This window comes from Canis lupus, chromosome 16 (genome assembly GCF_003254725.2).
Source record: "Canis lupus dingo isolate Sandy chromosome 16, ASM325472v2, whole genome shotgun sequence".
Lineage (NCBI taxonomy): Eukaryota > Metazoa > Chordata > Mammalia > Carnivora > Canidae > Canis > Canis lupus.
The window spans coordinates 23,822,877-23,845,374 of record NC_064258.1 but is presented as its reverse complement, the minus strand read 5'-3'; the positions used below and the strand labels follow the sequence as shown (position 1 = coordinate 23,845,374).

The 22,498-nt window shown below is 37.0% G+C and overlaps 1 protein-coding gene across 1 annotated transcript in view; it reads left to right on the top strand.

Moving 5' to 3' along the window:
- The window catches only part of HOOK3 (hook microtubule tethering protein 3), a 116,418-nt gene that overhangs the window by 35,563 nt on the left and 58,357 nt on the right, over window positions 1-22,498 (top strand). Inside the window, exons 4-8 of the mRNA XM_025444110.3 lie at window positions 1,202-1,252; window positions 2,799-2,931; window positions 7,323-7,390; window positions 17,379-17,441; window positions 18,854-18,937. Of these exons, the coding sequence (XP_025299895.1) occupies window positions 1,202-1,252; window positions 2,799-2,931; window positions 7,323-7,390; window positions 17,379-17,441; window positions 18,854-18,937 (399 nt within the window). The remainder of the gene's footprint in view (window positions 1-1,201; window positions 1,253-2,798; window positions 2,932-7,322; window positions 7,391-17,378; window positions 17,442-18,853; window positions 18,938-22,498) is intronic.

Here is a 22,498-nt window from a genome sequence, read left to right as displayed (position 1 = left end):
ATAGAAAACATCACCTTGTTTCTAAGATGCCTTTTTTTTTTTTTTTTTTTTTTTTTAAGTAGGCTGCAGGGATGCCTGGTAGCTCAGCGGTTGAGCCTCTGCCTTTAGCTCAGGGCATGATCCTGGAGTCTTGGGATCAAGTCCCACATTGGCTCCCTGTATGGAGTCTGCCTCTCCTCTCTCTGCCTATGTCTCTTCCTCTCTCTCTGTGTGTCTCTCACGAATAAATACAATCTTTTTTTAAAAAAATAAATAAAGTAGGCTGCACACCCAGTGTGGAGCCGAACGTGGGGCCCAGACACACGACCCTGAGATCAAGACCTGAGCTAAGATCAAAAGTCAGACGCCCAACCGACTGAGCCACCCAGGCACCCCAGGATGCTGCAACAAATATCTTGCAATGCTGACAGTTACACTAGCATTTCAAGATATAATAGTATTTTTAATTGTATGGCTCCTAAATATTTACTTTGGCTAAAGAAACAGTAGTCTTTTCTGACAGTGGAGAGAATTTGGAGACATTATATGTTGTAGGTTACTTTAAGACAATTTTTGTCAGTGTGATCATAACATTGAAAATTTAACATGATCGGAAACAGTTTTTTTTAAATAAATCTCTTGAGATCACATAAATTAAGCCATTGATAGTCCTTTTTTGATTATTATGGTAATTCACATGTGCTGTTGAATTTTATTTTTTATATTTATGATTCGAATAATTCAGAAGGTTTTTTTTTTTAAGATTTTATTTATTGATAGAGACACAGAGAGAAAGGGGGAGCAGAGGCACAGGCAGAGGGAGAAGCAGGCTCCATGCAGGGAGCCTGACGTGGGACTCGATCCAGGGTCCCCAGGATCACACTCTGGACTGCAGGCGGTGCTAAACCGCTGTGCCACTGGGGCTGCCCTCCAAGGTTTTTTAAAAGATTTTATTTATTTGAGAGAGCAAGTGAGCATGAACAAGCATGAGGAGGGGGGAACGGGCAGAGGGAGAGGGAGAGGAGGAGGAAGAGGAAAAGTCTCCTCACTGAGCAGGGAGCCTAACAGACAACTTGATCCCAGTACCCTGAGATATCATGACCTGAGTCTAAGGCAGATGCTTAACCGACTGAGCCACCCAGGTGCCCCCAGGAATTTTTTATGTTAAATTATAATTTGATCTGTGCTTGGCCTTTACCCAGTTTTATCTCTCTCTAAACAGATAAGCAATTTAAAGAAAATTTTAAAGGGAATCCTGGATTACAATCATGAGGTAAGGACTTTTTTCTCAACTGCTTAGAGGTAGAATTATAGGACAATTTAACTTTATCTTTTACAATAGTTCCAAGTAAAGGAAAATTTACCTCAAAATTAGTAATCTGTTAATCTTCCATTTTATAGTTTTTAGGATGTTGGTTTGAACAACTATTAGGTAGTTATTAGATAAATGCTCTTTTTCACTATAATATATGGATAGTTTATAGATGATTATTAATTTATGTTATACTTTCTTTTCTGCCATTTATTAAGCTCTCTTCTCCCCTTGCGAAGGTGGTTTAGAATCCAGGCATTATTATATTACAGCCAACTTCCTTGCTTACTTTAGTTTGATTCCTTGGCAAACCCCCGTCTCTATCTTAGTTTATCCTCTGAGTCTGCATCAGAACAGTCAAGGAATGGCTTGGGGGGAAAAATCATGAAGTAGAACTAGTTTTACTTCAAATTTTGTGGTCACAGATACCAGATGAACACAACATAGCCTGGAAACCTATGTTATGTTTTTACTATTCTTTCCCACAAGTTTACCTGCATTTATACCTACATCTTATACTTATATCATTTATCTTCACAGCTCAGCAAGTGATCCTGTCATCCATCCTGTTACTCAAGCCCAAAACCTATAAACAATCCTATAGTCCGTCCTTCTTTTGATATCATCATAAGACCTACTAGTTAAATCTCCAAAATACAGCTTTTTCCATCTCTACTGCTACCAGTTTGTACCCAGCCATCATTAGCTCTCACTTAGAGTTATAGAGTAGTCTGGTTGGTAACCCTGATTTCACTCATTCCCTTCTATTGTCTGTTCTTATTCTTCACTCTAAAGCCAGAATGATTTTTAAAAATATAAATTTGATTATGTCATTCTTCTGTCTTTTATGGTTTCCCATTGTATTGATAATCAGATTCATACCTATTACCGTGAGCCACCAGACACTGCATGACCTCCTTACCCTGCTCACTGATAGCACTAGAGCCATATTCATCCTGCTTCTGTGCTTTAGGATTTTCTTTTTTCACTGTATGGTTATTAGACAGGGACTGACCCATTTGTCTGCATATATTTCATTTCATTTGGGGCCAATTTCCCCATAAAGGAATCCTCCATTCTCCTTCCTGATAATAAGTGTTTGGCTATCAGCATTTTCGAGTCAAATAGAGTGAATATGTCTAGGGAGCGTCTTACTGTTGGGGCATGAACCTATATTTAATCTCCCCTCTTTCTGGTACCCCATTCAGAATCTCTCTGGCTATGCTTTGAACTTTAGAGAATTTGTCTTTCTAGGGGCAGTTGAAGATATTAGAGTATTCAGTTTCTTTGCTCAGTGTATATACATACCAGATTGGGGTCTAAGTTATGGTGATGAATATTGTTATAACTTAGATATGGAAGGTAAAAATAGAAATTGGGAGTAGAATTGGGATTATAGCTCTATCCTTAGCAATGAGTTTCTGGTACTGACAAACTAATTTGTATCAAATATTTTATTTGGATACATAAATGTGAATGCAATTCTGATCCTTTTGTCCGCATTCAGATTTTAGGACAGCAAATTAATGACTTTACCCTTCCTGATGTGAACCTTATTGGAGAACATTCTGATGCGGCAGAGCTCGGAAGGATGCTTCAACTCATCTTGGGCTGTGCTGTAAACTGTGAACAGAAGCAAGGTAATTTATTTGATATTAGTGTATGCATTTAAAATAATTAAGGAAAGTAATACATATTATATATATTATTTATAAATCACCAGTGCAAACAATAACATCTTCATAAGGCCACCCTCAAACAATGCCTTTTTCTGTTTGTTTTTTAAGTTGGTTCCATACCCAACATGGGTCTCATGACTGAGAAATCAGAGTTGTGTGCTCTACCTCCTGAGCCAGCCAGGTGTCCTAAGCAATGCCATTTTCTACAATTTTGTTAGTACTTTGTTTGCAAGCATAAGAGTTTTGCAACTTAGAATATATTTAATTGTGATGATAGTCTTTCCTTTTAAGCAAGACTGCATAAGTTTTTTAGTATATTATTTTTAACTACGCTGAATGTGATGAAACTTGCTATTGGACAAGGTCCTGCTAAAGTAATGTCAGTAATAATGAGAATGTTACACTACATCAGTGCAGCTCTAGGAACTTAAAGTTGGATACTTTAGATTGTGAGTATGAAGGATTTATTTCACAAATATTTACTGAATTCATGTATTATACTGGGGCTAGGAGCACAGTGCCAGACAGAACAGACACAGCACCTGCCCTTGTGGAACTGGTAGGTGAGTGAAGGGGGGAGGGCACACATACCTATGTGATCCGAGTGGTGACGAGTGCCATGAAGGTAAAGTGTAATGGGGGGGGGGGGCAGTCCAGGCGTGGGCCAGGGATGTTATTTAAGCAAAGATGTGGAGGAGGATGGATTAAGAGTAATCTGAAATGTAGAAACTGAATGTCAGAAAAACTTAAGTTACCTTTGAGAGATTTAAAAAAAAACCACAAGTATTATTAGAGAATAGTAAGGAAGGGATAAAGGGTGATGAAACAGATGAAAAGTAGACAGGGACTACTCTAAACAATGATGCAGTATTTTACTGTTATACTAGAAGACCTTCATAGAAGACAGTTTTTTTTTTTTTTAAGCCCAAAGGCTTTTTTCTTATTCCTTCTACCTCAGCCATGGTAATGCAAAACAGATTTTTATTTATCTATACGTTTTCAGTGTTCTAGTAATAAGTTTAATAATGGTCAACATTGTTTTCTTGAAGCCATGACTGATAGTTGGTCTGTGATCTGGCTGTTTTTTCTAACAATGTATTTATTTCTCTTTGTCCCCATGCCTTTTAGATTTTAGTGTGTATTCTCTTATATTAAGTTTTAGATTATTTCTTCAATTCAACTGAAGAATTAAAATAGAGAATTTTCTACATTTGTGAGTTTTGTATATTAACTAAGCATTTTTTGTCAAAGATTAGAAGATTAGTGTAAATAAGATTCAAGACACATTAAATCTCTAAGTAGATGCTTTGATTTTAAAAGGTGTATGATAAATTATTTAATATGGTTACTGATTTCACATAATGACCTCTTCTCTGTTGATTCTGTTAAGAAATCCATCAACTCCTAGAAGCATTTAACTGTTAAGAGTTGGCTAATTTACCGTGGGGTGGAAATAGGAAAAGACAAGGGTGTTACCTCTATCCATACATAGCCCTATGGAAAAGCAGATAGTCATAATATTTATCCAGCTTCTCACACAGACCAAGTGTTGTGTAACACCTAAATTCGGTTTCTCCTCTGAAATTGTATTTAAATGATGAAAACTTTGAATAGGATTTTAGTATCATATTTATCCAGAGGGCATTCTGTATTTTCAGAAGCAGACTTGAGAACAAAGAATCAAAGTAAGTGAGTTTCTGAGTTCAGTATTACCTGTTACTGCACATTTATGATGTGTAATGTGAGGCTTACTAAAGCGGTTCTTCCATTTGCTATGTGACTGACATTTGGACTAGGCATTTGGCTTGTTTTCTCATCTACAGAATGAGGATACAAAACCTGATGGTTATGAGGAGTAAATGAAATTGTATATGCATATTTGCTTTGTAATACATAATGCACTATACAAATAGAAAAGGCCTTATGTTTAGATGAGTTTTTCAACTACAAAAATAAGGAGCAATAGCTCAGAACATTGACCTAGCATACATTTATGTTGGCCATCTGGCTTCTCAAATGGGGAAAATAACTAGTGCTAAAATTGAAAAAGCAAAGAGTAGTAGTAGAAGACACACTCATAGTAATTATTGAGTGTCTCTCTTCTGCCTGGTACTCCTTTAGGTAGTAACAGAACAAAAATAGTTTTTACACAGCAGGAAAACTAAGTATTATATGACTTGCCCCAAGATTTCTGTTTGAGAAAAGCTAGACAAGGACTACAATCCATGTGTCTCCATGTTTAAACATCATATTCTTTATACTAAGTTGCTTGCTGTAAATTCTGGTGCTAAAAACTAAGTTTTCAATATAGTCTTATTGACATAGCACACCTCATTCTCTAGCCTCATAGATCTGCACCAGTAATCATACATACTTGTATTTTGGACACTAAAGATTATTTATTTATTTATTTATTTATTTATCTTTTCAAAAATTGTACATTAACATAGTTCTCATCATCATTTTATCATGTAGCATTTTACGGTGTTCGCGGGGAAGGGCCTTGACGTGGCAACACCGCTTCTTAACTAACGCTTCCCCTCTCACACCTAACTAACTTCCTAACCTCCCTGTTCCCACTGTTATTTTCTTCACTTCCAATAGGCTGTCATTAAATTTTCCTTCTCCATTATCAGTGCCACTACTTTTTCTTTTCCATGTTCACAGTTTTTTATTTTGAGGGCTATTTAGTCATCCTAGCTGTGCCATTTTCTCCAGACCCTTAGGATTCTGCATTTGGCACCTTTGAACACAGTATCTAAAAGCACTTCCTTGGGACGCCTGGGTGGCTGAGTGGTTGAGCATCTGCCTTTGGCTCAGGCCGTGATCCTGGTCCAAGGATCGAGTCCTGCATCAGGCTCCCTGCCTGGAGCCTGCTTCTCCCTCTGCCTGTGCTTCTGCCTCTCTCCCTATGTCTCTCATGAATAACTAAATAAAATCCTTAAAAAAAAAAAGAAAGAAAGAAAGTCTGTGATCCATTTAAAAATAAGCACTTCCCTTGCATTCCAAGACCTACAGGATGTTCCTTGTTAACAAAACAGAACAAAAAATTGAGCTCAGAATAAAGGATTTCTTTTTCCCAAATAATGGTTCTGATACATTCCTACTGTTGTCCTAAGAAATCCTGTGATTTAAGGATGTTGTGTATATTTGTATGTGTCTCCACACATTTGATTGGGTACAAGTATCCTTAGAACAACACTTGCTTTTAAGAATATGCCTTTGATTAACAAAAAGCTTTGACTGTAATAACCAGAATGTCCGAATGTCACAGTTTAGTAGTGCTTTCAAAGTACTTTGTTTTTTGGGATTTTTTAATGAGTTATCTGTCACGTAAAGCATATACAGCTTGGCATTCCAAATACATGAGTCTCTTACCAAAAGATCATTTGAGCAGTTTCGCAGTAAGATTCCATCATGTAATACTTGAAGTGCTGAGAAGTTTCTGGTGTATGTGTGGGAGGTTTTTTTGGATGTATGGGGGAGAGAGGCAGGTTGAGCCTAAAATTCCCTTAATTACTCTTTTAAATGTTTATTAAAATGTATTTACTATATTTGTTAGAATCGAGCTGGCCTGTTGATTTTTTTTATGTTGAATTCCACTTTTTCCATTCATTGTTGGATTTGCAAATAAGGAAAACTACTTGTAGGGTTGTTTTTTTGTTTTTTTTAATAGAAGACAAGAAATTATTTTTTCAGCTGGTCACTACTGACAGCCAAAAGATCTTCTCTTATTTGGTAGTGGTGAGGGTAAGATTGATGAAGTTATACTTTAGCTTGTTGGTGATGTATTTTAAAGCCGAGGGTTATACAATATTTGTTTAATTATGGTGTCACTTCTATCTTAACTTCATCTTAATTCTTTGTCCTAAGTAGCTCTCAGATTTATTAAGATTTTTCTCTTCTGTAGTAGAAAATATTAAGGTAGGAATTGAACATGATGCAATACGTTAATGTCACACAAGAATAAAGCACAGACATCAGTTTTTTTTAAACTGTAGCAAAGTAAATTTAAAATTTTAGGAATAGTAGTGAGTTCTTCCCATCCTGGCTTTAGGCTTTAACATTTCACTGTCTTCCTGAGATACTGTATTCCTGTGACTGTTAGCTGTAGCTTCAACTTTGTAAGTAATGGTGGTGGTAGGGAGTAGGGTGGGTTATCTTAAGGAAAGAGAAATAGTGTGATTTTCAGCTTTTACTTTACCTGTGGTACCTATATTTAACAATATATGAAGAATCCCTGGGAAGAATAAAAACAGAAAACTAGTTAAAAGAATTCATGAAGTGTGAGCCATTACTCCTTGAGTATCTTTAACTTGAACAGTGACATTCCAGATTGTTCTTGTTTTCAGAGTACATCCAAGCCATTATGATGATGGAGGAATCTGTTCAACATGTTGTCATGACAGCCATTCAAGAGGTAGGTTGGAGCTTTGTGATTACTGTTTGTGAGAAATTAAAAGATCAAACTAGAGCTTAAATAGTAGTAGAAATTTTGTTTTTATTTGTCTATCAAGATTTTATTTGTTCATGAGAGACACACAGAGGCAGAAGTAGGTTCCACGTAGGAAGCCCAATATGGGACTCAAATCTCGGGACTCTGGCATCACGTCCTGAGCCAAAGGCAGACGCTCAACTGCTGAGCCACCCAGGCGTCCCTAGAAGTAGAAATTAAAAAAAAAAAAAAAAAAAAAAAGATTCCCCTACTCATTTTTCTTTAGAATTTTTTTTCTTTGCACTTATGATATAGCTTGCCTCATTTTTATTTTAAAATCATATATTTGGGCACCTGGGTGGCTCAGCAGTTGAGTGTCTGCCTTTGGCTCAGGTCATTTTCCCAGGGACCCAAGATCGAGTCCCACATCAAGCTCTTCACAGGGACCCTGCTTCTCCCTCTGCCTAGGTCTCTGCTTCTCTCTCTCTCTCTGTGTCTCTCATGAATAAATAAATAAAACATTTAAAAAATTAAAAAATAAATCATACATTTAAATTTCTCATTTAAATCTTAAACATGGGCAGCCTGGGTGGCTTAGCAGTTTAGCGCCGCCTTCAGCCCAGGATGTGATCCTGGAGTCCAGGGATCGAGTCCCACAGCAGGCTCCCTGCATGGAGCCTGTTTCTCCCTCTGCCTGTGTCTCTGCCCCCCTCTCTCTCTGTCTCTCATGAATAAATAAATAAAATCTTAAAAAACTTAAACATTTGTCTTGTCGGTATAGATTATTTATTAACTACTGCTAATTATTAAAAATGTCCCAATGAACTAGGAATAGTAGACTAATTTCTAAAGCCATTAAAAATATGTATATTAGGGACACCTGGGTGGCTCAACGGTTGAGCGTCTGCCTTTGGCTCAGGGCATGATCCTGGAGTCCTGGGATCGAGTCCTGCATCAGGCTCCTTGCATAGAGCCTGCTTCTCCCTTTGCCTGTTTCTCTGCCTCTCTCTGTGTCTCATGAATAAAAAAAATCTTTAAAAAATAGATGTATATTAAACCAGCAGTCTACCTCACATTTAATTATTGGTTTCTTGTTTGGCAGAAAATGAGCTTTCGGGATCCCTGGGTGGCGCAGCGGTTTGGCGCCTGCCTTTGGCCCAGGGCGCGATCCCGGAGACCCGGGATCGAATCCCACATCGGGTTCCTGGTGCATGGAGCCTGCTTCTCCCTCTGCCTGTGTCTCTGCCTCTCTCTCTCTCTCTGTGACTATCATAAATAAATAAAAATTAAAAAAAAAAAAAAAAGAAAATGAGCTTTCAACTCCAACCATACCCAAAGCTATTTCTAGATGAATATTTATACTGAAACTGTAGAGGAGGAAAAATATCGTTTTCCTCTACCCATCCAAGTTCTCAGCTGGAGATCTCTGTAACAAAAGATTAAAAAGAAAAAGGATACAGATGTTTTTGGGTTGTTTTTTAAGATTTTATTTATTTATTTGAGAAAGAGTGCAGAGCCAGAGAGAGAGGGGACACAAGCAGGGAGGAGGGCAGGGGGCAGAGGGAAAGGGAGAAGCAGACTCTCCACTGAACAGGGAGCTCAGTGAGGGGGCTCGATCTCAAGACTCTGGCATCATGACCTGAGCAGACACTCAACCGACTGAGCCACCCAGGCACCCCCATATAAGTTTTACATGACACACGGACCTTCTTAAGGAAACGAAGACCAAAGAAGTGTTTAAACCTGAGTGTTTTAGTGGTGGGTTTGATGAAGAGTGGAGAATCATGGAAAAATGTGATAGGGCAAAAAAGAGTTTGAGCTAAGGGGTAGTAATCTGGGGGAAACAGCAAGTCCTATTCATTGAGTCCTTTTAGAATCCCTGTATTTTTGGAGAAAAGGATGTTTTTCCTCTGAGTATAGGGAAAACACCTCTCACATGAGGCTTTTACCTGCTTCTGGAGAAGGTAAAAAAAATATCCTTCCTGTACCTGCTATTTTTCCAGTTCCTTTAGCTTGATGTATTCAGTATGCCAGGGTACCTACCATACTTTGGGGTAGCATGTCTTGAACTCCATTAAGTATAAGACATGAAACTAAAAATAAAATGTGGGTTAATAACCAGTTGGTCTCAGGATGAGAGAATGTTTTTAATCATAAAAGCAATAGAACAAACTGTTAGGGGTACTAGAAAACAAGGATTTGAACGTGCAACTGGCAGAGGAAAAAATACAACAGACAACATGAAGAATGCTAAGTGTAAATTAAAGTTGTGTTTTTTAAAATATCTGACCACCTGACTGTAAATCCAGGGATTCTCACTACTCTCTCAGGGTTCTATTCACAGAACTCGGGAATATGATGTAAGTATTATTATTATAGTAAAAGAATACAAACCAGAACCAACTCCCCCTGTCCCAAAAACGCATAGAGTGAGGTCTAAGAGGTCCCAGATACAAGGCTTATGTTGTTCCCCCTCCGTGGAATCAAGACCTATAACTCTCCTAGCACATTATGTGTGGCAGTTCCCAAAGTACTGCCAACCAGGGAGGCTCACCTGAGTTTTCATGTCTAGAGTTTTTATTGGGGTTTTATTATGTGGATATGATTGATTGCATCCTTGACCATGGGATTGAACACAGTATCTAGCTCTCCTTCCCCACAGAAGTCATGCTGTCAGGTGGTTCAAAGACCCAGTCTTCTGACACATTGCTGATTTTTCTGGCATGGCCAGACTCCAGTTTGAGTCATCCAGTTTTTTAGCTTAAAGTACCCAGGGGCCCACAAATAACAAAGATACTCTTAAAAAAAAAAACCAAAAAAAAAACAAAGATACTCTTATCAGTAAGGAAATTCCAGAGATTGAGAGGCTGCTTGCCAATAAGGGGACGCAGGCCAGCCAAATTCCTTACTACATAGGACCTTTCAAAAAAGCAAAGCTTTTAAAAGACAGTTTATCATTCAGCTCTGATGGTAGGAAGATAAACTGGTACATCTTTTTAAAAATACACTCTTTGATATCATATAAGATACTAGGTCATAAGTGTTAAAATATCAAAATGACAATCTCTTAAGCAAGATAAAGGTTTATTTGCTCTTAAGTGGCCCTGGGTTCTGCTCTGTAGTCATCAGAGACCCAGCTTTCTTGTTTCTTTTTGTCTGCCATCCTTAATACGTGTTTCCCATTTAGTGGTTCGGCTCTGGCTTCTCAGATTCCACCTATCACATTCACATTTCCAGCCATCAGGAAGGAATGAAGTTCCAAGTTTCCCTCTAAATAAACTTTCAGCAATTCTCACTCCTGTTTGCCTGATATCACTCACATAACCACACAGGGAATCTGGGGGGGGATGTGGCCTTTATTCCAGGTAGTTGCAAAACCAGCCAAAACTCCAGTCTGTTAACTAAGCAAAAATAAGAAAAATAGTAAGGGGCCACTAAGAGTTCTGCCTTATTATAATTGACCCTGTAATTCTGTTTTTAGGAATTCATCCTATAAGGATATCTGAAATACAGAGATAGATAATAGTAATAGCACACATTTATTTTGTACCTACTATGTGCTAGTGCTGGTTACTTACTAAACACATTTATTAACACACTTAAAATTCACTACAATTATAATCAATGCTACTGGAGTGTAGACATAAAATTGTTAAAATGGCAAATTTCAGTTCTATATACTTTACCAAAATAAAAAAATGAAAAATTAATTGTAATATTTTGAGGTATATACTGTTATTGTAACCTGATTTTATAAAAAGGGGAAACTGAAGCATAGACTGTGAGTAACCACAAGTTTACGCAAGTATTGGCAGAGTTAGAACTCAGATCTAAGCAGTCTGAATTCAGAGCCCATGCCCAGAACCATTGTGCAATATTGCCTCAAGATTGTTTATTTCAACATTATTTTCTAATATTGAAACATTAGAAACATCCTGACTGCCCAGCAATAGGAGCACAGATAAATAAATTATGGCAGATTAATATATTGGCATACTAGGTAGCATTAAAGTGTATTTTTAAAAAATATATGACAGCACGAGTAAGGCTTATATATAGAGAAACAGCACATGAGCAGTATAATCCCATTTCTGTTAGAAATTAAGATGAGGGCAGCCCTGGTGGCTCAGAGGTTTAGCACTGCCTTCAGCCCAGGGTGTGATCCTGGAGACCTGGGATCGAGTCCCATGTTGGGCTCCCTGCATGGAGCCTGCTTCTCCCTCTGCCTGTGTCTCTGCCTCTTTCTCTCTCTGTGTCTGTCATGAATAAATAAATAAAAAATCTTAAAAAAAAAAAAAAGAAATTAAGATGAGTGAAAATGACAGAACATTATCTCCAAATGATTGCTGTTCTAAGCTTTTTTCTCTATTTGCTGATTTTTTCTATAATTACAGGTTCGTATCTCTAATCAGAAATATTTTTAAAATTAAAATCTGTGACCAAATGATTTTTAATTGTATGAATTTAGCCCAAAGAATTATTTACAAATTCAGACCAAGATTGGGCACAACAGTGCTTATCAAACTATTTTATATAATTTTTTTTTTTTTTTTAAGTTTGTTTGGGACACCTGTGTGGCTCAGTGGTTGAGTGTCTGCCTTTGGCTCAGGTTGTGACACTGGAATCCTGGCATCAAGTCCCACATCAGGCTCCCATGAGGAGCCTGCTTCTACCTCTACCTGTCTCTGCTGGTCTGTCTCTCATGAATGAATAAATAAAATTAAAAAAAAAAATTAATTTAAAAAAAAGTTCAAGTTAATCTCTGCATCCAGTGTGGGGCTTGAATTCATAACCCCAAGATCAAGAATAACATGTTCTTCTGACTGAGCCAGCTAGGCCCTCCCCAAACTATTTTATGTTAATAGAAATACAACAATAATATTCATCCATTGGTAAGCAAGTGTTTAAATTAGGGTACCTCCATCTCATGGAATATTACATAGCTGATAAAAAATTTGTTTAAAAAAAAAATAGTATCTTCTGGGGCACCAGGCCCATAAGTCAGTTGAACTTCTGACTCTTGGTTTTGTCTCAGGTCATGATCTCAAGGTCATGAGATCTGCCCCTTGTGGGGGCTCTGTGCTCAGTGTGGAGTCTGCTTAAGACTCTCTCCCTCTCCCTTTGCTGCCCGCTGCCCACCTCCCACATCCACTCACTTTCAGTCCCTTAAATAAATCTTTAAAGAGATAAAATATCTTATGACAAGGGAAAACATTCAAAATGTCAAGTGAACAAAGTAATATTAAACTGTACCTACAAATAGGTTTTAAGAATAGATTATATGTCTTTTATGTGCATATTCCTTTTACTTAATTAGCACATACCATCAAGCACCTAATATGCACCAGGAGCTGTAGTAGGCATTCAGGTAACAATTATGAAAAAAAAAAAAAAGACATGGTCTCTTGCCCCCACAGAGTCTAAATCTCATGGGAAAAATGGCTAACCAAGCAAATATAGTCAAAGCATTTCAAATGAAAAGTACCATGATGGGAAAAATATTAGGACCTCAAAGGAGTAGCTAACTCCATTTGAGGACTTAAGGGAAGGCTTCTCAAAGAAGGTGACATCTTGACTGAGCATGGAAGGATGAGATGAGGTAAGTAAGGGGCAAAAATTCTTCTAAAGCCCAGGAGGCAAGAGAAAGCAAGACCTACATGAAATGTTGGATGTACTGAAAAGAAGAACCCCTGTAGCAAACGTGGTGGGAAGTGCTTAGAAATGAAATGAGAGACCTAGATCATTAGAATACTAATCAGTTTCATGAGAGAGTTGGGATCGTGGAAATCAGTGAGTAGATTTTAAGGAGAAAATAGAATTAAAATATGTATTTAAGGGCAGCCTCCGGTGGCTCAGCGGTTTATTGCCATCTTCAGGCTAGGGTGTGATCCTGGAGACCTGGGATGGAGTCCCACATCAGGCTCCCTCCATGGAGCCTGCTTCTCCCTCTGCCTGTGTCTCTGCCTCTCTCTCTCTCTCTCTCTCTCTCTCTCTCTCTGTGTGTGTCTCATGAATAAATAAATAAAATCTTTAAAAATAAATAAATAAAAATAAAATCTGTATTTAAGAAATCCATTTGATGGGAATGGTTTGAAGGGAAACTGGGCTAGAAAAAGGGAGAGCAGTTAGGAGACCTTGGTAGTTATCCAAGGTCTATCCAAGGAATTATCCATCTCCTTGGAAGAATGATGGAAGCTTGAACTAGGTTATGGGAGTCAGGGTGGAGACAGGTGGACAGATTAGAAAATTATAAGAGCTTGAATCAATAGGCTTGGTGACTGTTTGGACCTGGGGGGGGGGGGGGGAAGGAGGGTAGCTGGATAGAATAATGGAAGTAAGAAAGGCTTCTGTAAAATGGTAGTCTCTCTCTCTCTCTCTCTCTCTCTCTCTCTCTTTTTAGGGCACATTCTATTTATATTTATTCAGATACTACGGACTTTTTTTTTTACTGTGGTAAAGTACACATAACAAAAATCTGCCATTAGTGACATTTAATATATTCCTAATGTTGTGCAGACATTATCACTATCTTGTTCCAGAACTTTTTCCATCACTACAAAGGAAAATCCTGCACACTCATTACACAGGCAGTTCTCATTTCCTCCTTGCTTCAGCCCTTGTCAACCAGTAATCTACTTTCTATCTCTATGAATTTCTCTATTCTGGATATTTTATATAAATGGAATCATATGATATGTGGCCTTCTGTGTCTTTGTTCTTTTAGCATAGTATTTTCAAGGTTAGTCTGTAGCATGTATCAATACATGTTCCTTTTTACAGCTGAATAATCCATTGTATGGATGTGCAACATTTTGTTTATCTGTTCATCAGTTGAGAAACATTTGGGTTGTTCCTACCTTTTGGCTATTGTGAATAATTCTGTGGTGAATGTTAGTATATGTTTGTTCTTTTTAACACCTGTTATTAATTCTTCCGAGCATATTGAAATTGAATTTCTCTGTAATTCTGTGTTTAACTTTTTGAGGAAGTACCAGCTTGTTTTTCACAGATCCTGCAGCATTTTACATTCCTACCAACAGTGTATTAGGATTCTGTTTTTTCCACCTCTTTGTCAACCCTTGTTATTGTCCTTTAAAACAAAAATCTATTCATTTATTTTAGAAAGCTCATAGGCAGGAGGGGCATAGGGAGAGAGAGAAACTCAAGCAGACTGCTGAGTGTGGAGCCCAACCCGGGGCTCAATTCCATGTCCCTGACATCATGACTACAACTGACAACCAAGAGTTAGATATTCAGCTGACTGTGCCACGTAGGCACGTCTGTCCATATTTTTTATAACAGATATCTTATGAAGCTGGAGGAGACTCGATCAGGGAGCACATGTGGAGGGATTAGCCTTCAATGGGAAGAATAGCACTTGTGTTAGTTACAAGAAGATTGAAAAAAGAAAGGATGGGCATGAATGTTGCCAATTTTGTGGATTGAGACATAGGAAATTCTTATTTGGAGATAAGGTTTTCTGATGATGAATGTGGAGATTCGAGAAGTAAGTAAGAAAGCTTTCTTCATCCCTTTTAAAGTCAAGATGTCACCTTCTTTGAGAAGCCTTCCCTTAAGTTAGGTTTAGAATAGTCTTTAAAAGGGATGAAGAGACTGCTGACTGGGGAAGCATAACTGTACTTTCAGGGAAACTTTAAGGGCCCATTTGAAACTGGAAACTGGGGACGCCTGGGTGGCTTTGCGGTTGAGCCCAGGGTGTGAACCGGGTGTCCCGGGATCGAGTCCCACATCAGGCTCCCTGCATGGAGCCTGCTTCTCCCTCTGCCTGTGTCTCTGCCTCTCTCTCTCTCTTTGTCTCTCTCATGAAAAATAAATAAAAATCTTAAAAAAAAAAAGTAAAAAAAAACTGGAAACTGTATTAATAATAGTGTTTTATGATTTAAATTTTTTGGTTTTTTACCCTCTCAGTACTTAGCAGTCAGGGTTTATAGCCACAAGAGGTAGATGGATTGATCTTAGACTGAGATTTTGCCAGGAAGAAGGAATGGAGGATAAGAAAATTGATGATGTTGGGACACCTGGGTGGCTCAGCGGTTGAGCACCTGCCTTCCGCCCAAGTCATGATCCTGGAGTCCTGGGATCGAGTCCCACTTCAGGCTCCCTGCATGAGCCTGCTTCTCCCTCTGCCTGTGTCTCTGCCTCTCTCTGTGTCTCTCATGAATAAATAAATAAAATCTTAAAAAGAAAGAAAATTGATGATGTTGACATAGGTCATCAACATAATAGACTGAAAAATCTAGGCTAGAAGGTGGTTGGTTAAATGAAGAACCATGGAAGCTAAAGCAGGAGAGGAGGATGAGTCCCAAAAAGATGATGATGATAGCAGGAGGAGGAGGAGTAAATATGAGCAGGCAAGCCGTAATGTTTACTATGAAGTCTAAGCAGAGTAAAGAAGAAAGTAAGTATTAGAATGATGGGTTCTGACTAGAAGCCCAGGAGAAAGGAGGGTAATATAGGTCTTGGAAACCTCAAATTGAGGAGCACATAAACTAAACATAATTGCATCAGAGACCAGGGTTGGGAAGAGGTTGTATTCAGAGGGTAAGACACCTAGGTTTTTATTCAGAGTTGTTGCTGTGTTATGATGAGGACTTAACTGTAACAATGGGAGAAGAAAAAAGACTAGGAAAAAAAAAACTAGTCCTTCTACGACCTGCCTCTGATTGGATACTGCCTCTCTGAGGATTCTAAAACAGCCTATATCACATTATGTTTGTCTTCTCACTTGTGCTACACCAATGGTTGGTAGCTGCTTAAATATTTCAGAATTATAAAGGTGATTGTTTCTAGATGGTAGAATAATGGATTTTTTCTTTATACTTTTTATGAGTTATGTTCTTTACAATGGGATTTTTTCAACTGGAAGAAGTCTTAAAAATCTTTCAATTAGCATTGTCACAAGAAAAGCATAAACATTGAAGCCAGTATTTTTTTTTATCTTTTTTTTATTTTTTATTTTTTTACTCTTCCTGAGAGTTTTTTTCCTAATTATACTAAGGGACTTTGAACTTTTCCTATTCCATTAATACAGAGCAGTGATTCTCAAACTTCAGTATGCATCAGAATCACCTGGAGGACTATTAAACACGTTGCTGAGCCCTAACCACAGAGTTTCTGAGTTAGTACATCTGGCCTCAGACCCAGTAATTTGCATTTCTGACGAGTTTCCAGACAATACTGATGATGTCATTGGTTTGAGAACTTCACTTTGAGAACCATTGATAAGGAGAAAAAAGTACAGCTGAACATAACTTTTCAGAGTAGTACCGGAGGCTGAAATTACAAGATCTCTCAACAGTGCATCCCCACATTTCTGATTGTCCCCCTTTCTTTTGTCCTTTAGATAGAACATAAGGAAACAGTAGAAAAATGGGACCATTTGAGTCTGCCCCTGATATTTGTCACAATCAGAATTTTATCCCTTTCACCCCCAACCCCTCACACGTTATGGATCCTCTCTCTGCAACATAAGGGTGAGAGAGACTAAGACATAGATGTGTGTGTGTGTGTGTGTGTGTGTGTTAATAAACATTAGCCAGTTCGTTTTGGCTAATACTGATGTTGCCCATATTTATTCTTTAGATATAGTTACTTGAGTGTTGCTGGGTTTTTTGGTTTGGTTTTGTTTCATTTTGTTTTTTTGTCTGAACAGTCAGCTTTAAAATATTTAGCCACTTTTTAAACTTAAAGATTTGTCTTGATTCTTACGACTGGGTTTACAGTGAAAATGAGCACCAGAATTTAGACCTGTAATTTTGAACGAAGGCATTATCCTGGGATGAAAATTATTTCAAACAAGTTTCAATGTATAGGAAAATGTTCCTTTTACATTTGTGTTTTCATTTTAATTTTTATAATTCTGTGATGGCCAGGTGTTTGTGTTGTTGTCCAGGTATATTTTATATGATGTCTTTTTTGCCTCATAGTTATATCATTTAAATCTTAATTTCAGCTGATGAGTAAGGAATCGCCTGTCTCTGCTGGAAATGATGCCTATGTTGACCTTGATCGCCAGGTATCTAATTTTGCATTGTTTTTATCCATGCAGAGTTCATTGAAAGGGATAAACTTGAGATGTTAATGAAAAGAATGTTTCAGATGAAATTGCTTATAGAATATACTGGTTTAAGTCTTTTTGTTTTGTTTTGTTTTTTACATAAATTCAAGACTTTAGCTACTTTAGTAGTGGACATTACACATCTGTAATTGAATTTATAATTAAAATATTATTGCATGACCCACTTTAAATTTAAGTCCTTGTAATTCATGTTCTCTAATCATGATTTTTCTTTCTCCATTGGTGATATCTTTCTGTATGCCCCATTAAGACAACAGATGCATTCCTGGAAAGTGGCATGCATTTAATCTTATGATTTACTTATAACACAAAATACCTTTTATTTCACATGAGTCTTCCATTGCAGATGTATCCTCCACCTTCATCTTTGTGAAAGATTGAACAATCAGTAGATATTTAAATGAACTAAGGAAACTACTGTATTTTTAAAGGAACTCTGCAGTTTATTCTTGCAGTTTTAACCAAAAAGTTATTTTGTAATTTTAATTACTGCTTATCAATAAAATACTGCAGCTTACCTTGTCAGTTTCTATGTTTCAGTTGTCTGGGACATCTGTTCCAAAGCATGAACAGAAATCTTCATGCTATCCTCATTTCTTCTCAATGGTTTCTTAATGTTTTTTTGTAGGAAAATCTTTGGGTATGATATAATTTTAACCCGAGTTGTAATTTGCTTCCTTTACTTTGTGATGTTAGATTTTAGAGTTGTTACTTTTTATGAATTTGTTTGTATCTTTATTACACAGAGGTTTGGTCACAGGAAAGGAAAAGCTAATATTTTTAAATTTTTTTCTTTTTTCTTTTTCTTAAAATTAACTAATCAATTTTAATTTGTTCATGCTTTGCTAACTTAGAGTTTATATAATAATGGGACACAACTCAAATGTTTGGTTTGTGTCGAGAATTAGTATAATAAAAATATTTTTAAAACTTATAAAATTAACATAAAAGTTTAATATGACTGAAGAACTTGTGTTGAAATACTTTAGCTATATAGTTCAACATTGAAACCCCTATTCTCTAGCACATATATTTTATCAAGGGAAAATTTATCAGTTATTACAGAATCATTATTACTAAGAATCATGTAACCTAGATAGGAAAGTGTAAGAAAACTTGATGAGAGCAAAGAACCAGATACAGAGTACAGAAAAGACAAGACTTAGGACTAGAAGATATTCAAAGTTAGAAATGGCTGCTTTTGAATCTTCAGAAGAGTTCTCCATTTCTCCCAGCCCCTCAGAAAGAAATGGGAGGAAAGTGTTTTAATTCTTTATTGTGCCTATATAATTATTAATTGTTGCTTCTTCATATTGAAATGTTCATTGTATCTCTTTGTTTCTAACTAGTTGAAGAAGACTACAGAGGAACTGAATGAAGCTTTGTCAGCAAAGGAAGAAATTGCTCAAAGATGCCATGAGCTGGATATGCAGGTAAGAGATCATTTCTGTGTACCACCTATTTGAAATGTACCCTATAAGCAACACCAAATGGCTGTAGTGCAACACAAATTAAAGAGTAAAGGGGGAGAGGGGGCAGATTTTTGGTTAGAGCTGGTAGACTCATCAAATATATTTTCTTTCCTCCCTGCAACCCCATTAAATTTATAATAAATGAATCAAAATAATACAAGAATACAAAAAGAGAAAGTAGGGATATCTGTGCTAGCTTTAGAGAGGGGTGGAGGAGATTTTTTAAAGCCCTGACTTATACTCTAATTTACTTAAAGGCCAGCTTTTTATAAATAAGCCCTAAGGGGAAGCTTTTGAATGCATAGTTTATGGTTACCCTTGCTTTGACTACCTCTTAAAGAAAATCTGCATTCCAAAAGAAAAGGATCAAGATAGGCTTGGAAAGTAGTCCTGGAGCAAGTGGAGAAATTTGGGATAGTAGCACATAGTAATCTTTTTTAAATCTGTTTAATACCCTCAGTGAAATTAGTAAAGAAATTCCATCTAGGACATGATGCTATTTAAAAAGTAAAAAAAAATCAGAAATCAGACACTTAAGTAATTTAAAAATAGAATTGTTAAAGTAAAAAATGTAACAGAATAAAGTTTAAGAAATCTCACAAATAAAAAGAAAATAAGTAAAAAATTATTTGAGATTTACCTCAAAATGAAGGAGGTTGGGCGCATGGACAGAGAGGTACAAATAAGATATAATTGGCCATGTTTTGATACTTGTTAAAGCTGGGTCATGAATACACAGAGTTCATAATATTTTATAAGAGAAGCATTTTACTTTGAAAGGCACAGGTGTTGGTCACTGCTTTGGATGCACATAGGAAGAAGTGTAATTGTAGCACACTTGCTGGGTCATATAGTAAATGATATTTATCTAGTTACAATGTTAAGTGCTGTTAATTTGTTTTTTGAAATTTTAGAACTTAACTATATACACAAACACTGGGGATCCCTGGGTGGCTCAGCAGTTAAGCGCCTGCCTTTTGGCCAGGGCATGATCCTGGAGTCATGAGATCGAGTCCCGCATCAGGCTCTCTGCATGGAGCCTGCTTCTCTCTCTGCCTGTGTCTCTCTCTCTCTCTGTGTCTCTCTGTCTCTCTCTCTCTCTCATGGATAAATAAATAAAACCTTAAAAAAAAAAACTATACACAAACACTAAGATTAGTAATAATACTGAGTAAGAGCTGATTATTTTTTATAACTAGGATATAGATATTATCTTTGATAATGTATAAAGTTATACATTAGGATTGGCAAACCAGCTTGCCATCTGTTTTTGTAGGTAGGTTTTATTGGAACACAGCCCTGCTTTTTCACGTATTCTCTGTGACTGCTTTTATGCTATAGTGACAGAGTTAAGTACTTGCCAAAGAGACCTATTGCTCTCAAAGCCGAAAATATTCACTGTTCGATTCTTTACAGAAGAGTTTACCAATCCCTGGTATAGACAGATCGCAAAGTGAATGGCAGGGTTGCAAAGAAGTTACAAGAAGGGAAGGTGTTGCCTTATGATACACTTAGCTCTGCAGAAAACAGTAGTAACACAATTTAGAATTGTCCTACAGAGAAATGTAAAATTGCAAAAGTAAAGGTACAAATGATAGCAGTAGACTAGGCAAGAGACATGAGGGAAAGGTAGGGTCAGTCACTAATGTTATTGTCTTACCAGAAGGGAGTTAAGAACTACTTCTGTGGCACAACATCCATTACATGCTGGCTCTACCTAAGCCTCCAGTCTCAGCTCAGAATCACCTGATTTGTCATTTATTATGGTCATGTAGTCCATGGTCCATATAGCAGGCACACAATGAATATTTGAGAGAATGAATGCACTGGTGGGGCATTGTAAAGAGAGTCAATAGGTACCTGTTTAAGACGGCAGAAGTGACCAGTGAAGGTGACAAGAATAGTGATATAATTGCATTTATGGAAAGGAAGAATGGCACAAGTTGCTATAATTTAACCTATCAGAGGAGTCACTAGATAATGTCTGAGGTTGATAAATCAAGAATGGTGGTGTAAAACATTTAGAGATGTAAACTAACAACCAAAAACAGTAAAATTGGGAATAGTGAAAATTAGTTGTCTCTTGGAAGTAGAAAAACTCAACAGAATACTGTAACTTTTTATTATAAGCCCCTTTTTCTTGTCTGATTTTTTTTCTTATATTATTATTATTTTTTCTTTGCATATTACTCTTCATTACAGGCATACCATAGACTTATTATGGATTTGGTTCCATACCACTGCAGTAAAACAAGTCAGATGAATTTTTAGGTTTCCCAGTGCATATAAAAGTTGTATTTACACTTCACAGTAGCCTGTTAACTATGCAATAGTATTATGTATAAAACAAATGTATATATATTTTTTCCTCAAATATGTACACCTTAATTTAAAAATAAATTACTAAAATAATTTAAAAATTGCTAACCATCATCTTAGCTTTCAGCGAGTCATCATCTTTTTGCTGGTGGAGGGTCTTGCCTCAGTGTCATTGGCTGTTGACTGATCAGAATGGTGGTTGCTGAAGGTTGGGATAGCTGTAGCAATTTCTTAAAATAAAACAATAATGAAGTTCGCTGTACCTATCAACTCTTCCTTTTATGAATGGTCTCTCTACAGCATGTGGTGCTGTTTGATAGCATTTTAGCCACAGTAGAACTTCTTTCAAACTTGGAATCAGTCTTTTCAGACCCTGCTGCTCCTTTATCAACTATTTATCTGGTATTCCTAAATCCTTTATCATCATTTCAACAATGTTTACAGCATCTCCACCATGAGTAGATGCTGTCTCAAGAAACCACTTTCTTGGCTTATCCATAACAAGCAGCTCCTCATTTATTGGAGTTTATCATGAGATTACAGCAATTCAGTCACATTTTCTGGCTCGGCTTCTAGTTTTCTTGCTATTTCCACCACACCTGCAGTTACTTCCTCCACTAAAGTTTTGAGCCCCTCAAAGTTCTTCATTAGGATTGGAATCAGTGTCTTTCAAACTTCTGTTAATGTTGATTTTTTTTAACTCTTCGCATGAATTGTGAATGTTCTTACTGCTATCTGGAATGGTGAACCCTGTCCAAAAGTTTTCAGTTTATTTTATCCAGATGCATCAGAAGAATCAATGTCTGATAGCTATAGCCTTACTAAATGTGTTTCTTAAATAATAAGACCTGAAAGTCAAAATTACTCCTTGACCCATTGGCTACAGAATGGATATTGTGTTAGCAGGCTTGAAAACATTAATCTCATTGTACATCTCCGTCAGAGCTCTTGGGTGACCAGGTGTATTGTCAATGAGCAATAATATCTTTAAAGTCCTCTTTTTTTCTGAGCAGTAAGTCTCAGCAGTGGGCTTAAAATATTTAGTAAACCATGTTGTAAACAGATGTGTTATCACCCAGAGTTTGTGGTTCCATTGAGAGAGCACAGGCAGGGTAGATTTAGCATAATTCTTAAGGGCCTAGGATTTTCAGAATGAGAAAGGAGCACTGGCTTCAACTTAAAATCACCAGGTTCATTAACCCC